Source organism: Medicago truncatula, chromosome 8 (genome assembly GCF_003473485.1).
Source record: "Medicago truncatula cultivar Jemalong A17 chromosome 8, MtrunA17r5.0-ANR, whole genome shotgun sequence".
Classification (NCBI taxonomy): domain Eukaryota; kingdom Viridiplantae; phylum Streptophyta; class Magnoliopsida; order Fabales; family Fabaceae; genus Medicago; species Medicago truncatula.
In genome coordinates, this window is record NC_053049.1 from 5,170,472 (window position 1) to 5,174,170 (window position 3,699).

At 34.7% G+C, this 3,699-nt stretch overlaps 1 protein-coding gene across 4 annotated transcripts; it reads left to right on the top strand.

Annotated features, from left to right (window-relative positions):
* Positions 1 to 660: 660 nt before the first annotated feature.
* LOC25500407 (F-box/FBD/LRR-repeat protein At1g16930) lies at positions 661 to 3,474 on the top strand. 4 transcript variants are annotated; one of them, XR_005643679.1, is made up of 5 exons: positions 661 to 816; positions 954 to 2,247; positions 2,325 to 2,501; positions 2,701 to 2,909; positions 3,134 to 3,276. XR_005643679.1 is itself a non-coding variant. In XM_039829562.1 (5 exons), the coding sequence occupies exons 2-4, from the start codon at positions 964 to 966 to the stop codon at positions 2,713 to 2,715; spliced, it is 1,476 nt and encodes a 491-aa protein (XP_039685496.1). In that variant the 5' UTR covers positions 661 to 816; positions 954 to 963; the 3' UTR covers positions 2,716 to 2,726; positions 3,134 to 3,270. The 4 variants fall into 4 exon arrangements, 2 of the variants coding, with proteins under 2 accessions (XP_039685496.1, XP_013444269.1); XM_039829562.1 differs by having other exon boundaries at positions 2,701 to 2,726; positions 3,134 to 3,270; XR_005643678.1 differs by having other exon boundaries at positions 2,325 to 2,909.
* The last annotated feature ends 225 nt before the right edge of the window (positions 3,475 to 3,699 follow it).

A 3,699-nucleotide genomic window follows, 5' to 3' on the forward strand; every position in this document is an offset into this window, starting at 1 on the left:
ACTTTATATTTAAAGTCTTTTTTGTCAATAACCTAGTATCCGGAGCTCACAAATTTAAATATAAAGAAGTTGAGTGTTTGAGGTTCGAATCAGTCCTTATATATAACGTGCATTGTCCCTAGATCCAAGTTCACAATAACATTTTATATTTAGAGTTCTAATGTGAAATGAAATAACCAATTTTTGGCACTTATCAATTATACCCCTCATTTTTGCCGTTATAACTCTCCTCCGTCTCTCTCTCTCCTTCTGTTCTCTCTCTCTCCCTCCACGATGGTTTCTGACGACTTGAATTAACCGGCGAAGTTTCTCCTTCAGAAGCCATTCCACACTGCATCTAGTTTTATTAAGGCTAAACTTCACTTTTCGCCCCCTATGTTTCAAAATGTTGCAATTTTGGCCCCCTATTAAATAAATAGCAATTTTGGCCCCTTTTATCCAAAAATTGCTGAGAAGACGCCACGTGTCCCAAAAAAGGGGCCATAATCGCAACTTTTTGTAAAGATAAGAGGTCAAAAAACATATTTCCCTTATGTTAAGAGGTCAAAAGAGCATATTTCCCTAAACATAGGAGGTCACTTTTGCCATTTTTTTTAATAGAGGACCAAAATCGCAACATTTTAAAACTTAGAGGGCGAAAAGTGAAGTTTAACCTTTATGAATGTCGTGAGTTGAATTGGTGGGTCTAACATTGAAACCTCACCACCGACCACACCTCCCTCCATATTTCAATTACAGCTTTGTTCAATTTGTTGTCTCTTGAGATTCCGACCGACGACGATAGTTACTCAACCACTAAACGTTACCCTATCTCAGGTAACTCTCTCTCTCTCTCTAATTCTTTATTAGTACCAATCATCTGTTTCGTAACTTAAGCTAAATCGTTAAACCCTAAAACCCGAACTATATCCACTCGCACAAAATAATTCATCTGTTTTAATTGCTGATTGCAGAACAAAAAATATGGAGCACGATGAGGACCGATTGTCGAATCTACCGAAAGTCATTCTTCATAGCATCATGTCGAGATTACCAGAAGAAGATGCTGCTAAGACAAGTGTTTTGTCTAAAGATTGGTTAGAAACATGGTATACTTTTCCTATATTGTCTTTTTCTGATTCTCAAATCACTGGGTTGTTTCCTCCATCTGATTTAGGGAGAATGTTGTTTCCCGAATCAATGGATGATTTTGTGACAAAGATAGAAAATTTCATTGATTATGTGAAGAGAAGATTGTTGAGGTTCTACGATAATGGATTGGCTATCAAAAAATTTAAGCTTGTTGTGGACAATGTTGAGCTATGTAGTTACATCTTAATGGATGTTGATCTTTGGTTGAAGTTGGCAGGTGAAAGTGGTGTTGAAGTACTAGACCTTTATTTGCCTGATGGTCCCGACCAGGATGAAGAAGGTGGCATTAAATACTATGTCCTACCAAAAGGTGTAATTGAAGTCAAATCGCTTACTGAGTTAGTGTTGATGCCGGGAATCGGAGTTGATACAGCATTCATGAATCATTCAATTAAATTTTTCTCACTAAGAGTATTGTCATTGTGGGGTGTCCTTGTGAGAGACGAACATGCAATCGAACATCTCATTTCTTGTTGTCCTTTGATTGAACATATAACTGTGAGCTTTTGTTCAGTGTTGCGCCCTAATGGCGCAACAAATCGTCTACTTGAGGGGAGCATGAAGTCTTTGAGTATGGTTGGTCTACTTAAGTTGAAGACGGTTGATGTTCGAGGAATACAAGAGATTTACATTGACGCCCCGTGTCTTGAGAAATTATTTTATTGTCCTGGTTATTTTGACGAACCATTTAAGATTGATTTTGATAGGTGCCAAAATTTGAAATATTTGTCTCTGATGAGAGATATTATCACTGACAAATGGTTTCTCGAACTGTTTCCAAAATTTCCTTTCCTTGAGAGTTTGAAATTGAACAACTGTACAATGGCCGAGAGGATTGATATTTCAAGTGATCAACTTAAGGTGTTGGGGTTATCTAATTGTTCTAACTTGAAGGAGGTCAACATTGATGCTCCAAATCTATTATCATGTGTATATCACGGTGATTGTAGTTTAGAGACTATTATATCTTTTCTAAGAAGTTCTAGTCAGCTAAAAGTTGATATGGATTTTTCCATTGATTATCGTCATCTTTGTAACTTGAGGGAATTTGTGCAAAACATCAAACCTCAAAATGTTTTGTCATCTCTATCCCTGTTCATCTTTAAGCGAATTGCGGTGAGTATTAATTAGCTACTTAATTCGTTGGCTCAATCTTCATAACTACTTATTATATTTGTGGCTGGATTATGTAGGATGTACTACACCCGATGGTATTTCAAGTGTCATCCCCTCCACCAAGTATCAAACACTTGCACCTTCTCTATGTTCCAACAAATGAAACTACGTTTTCATCTATTGTAAATATCTTACTTTCAAGTTGCTGCCCTGCATTTATATCTTTGAACCCACATTCTAAAGCGTTCATTGAGGTATGTCATTCTCTCCCATGTTCCTTTAATTTCAAGTTGTGCTTCCAGCAGTGAAATTCTTACATATTATATTGTGAATTTGTGATTGTACTATAAAAGGTTTGTCATCTATATTTTCCTTTTATATCAAACACATTTCATTTATGCTTAAAATGTGTTTGAATCGGGTCTTTGAGTAAGAATTATTTGCTAAAAACAGGACAAAGTTGAGTAAACAAAAGATTGGTGAGTTTCTTCCTTTTCTGACGTCGCCTCTGTTTGAAGGCAGTAACTCGCACCATTGCAATCTATGTTTATATTAATTACCCTATGATTCTACATCCAACTTCTCTTATTGCTCCAATTTTCTTTCCTTCAACTATTTTGTTCAATTTTGAGTTTAATATCTTCTGCAGAGCATTCATTGAGGTACCGTATGTCATTGTCTCCCATGTTCATATAGTATTAGACCATGCTTCCAACAATTGGCGATTGTCCTATATAATAGAAAAAGTAAAAATTGTATTGTCATGTTTCCATTTTATGTCAGACACATGCATTTATGCTTAAAAGATCTTACTTTTTATCAATATATAAAATATAATTATTTTGTGGAGCTTCTAACTCTATTTGTTAATCATCTGAATCTGCAGTTCTTATATGAGACGCTAATGGAAAGAAAGGGGGATGACTGCTTTTGCAGTTCTAGTGATACTAAGTGTTGGTGGCATGGCTTGAAGAATGTGAAAGTCATAAGCTCGGTGAAGATTGATGAGAATATTGATTTCAAGACCATGCTAGAACTGTTGCCAACTGATGAAAAAATTAACTTTATGTTAGAATTTTAATGTTGCTGTCATCAACTCATAGACATGTTTTTACGTTGAAGTTTGATTTTACCTCTTAATACATTTTAAGTGCAGCTCTTCCTTTTATTGTTGCATAATGACATGCCATTTGTTTTCATAATTATGGAAAATGCTGAACAGTATCATAGAGTTAGTACTCTAAAAAATGCTTATGAGAACTGAGCTTATGACCAAGGGGTCGTTTACATTGTAAAAAATTAGTTTTAGAAATTACTTTGTATTATAAAATATTGTCAATTATGCGCACACATGGAAATTATTTAAAATTAAAATTAAAAAAAATAGAAAATTGAAATTAAAACTAATATAAATAATAAACATCGGAAAAAAAATAAAAAAATCAGCACCAT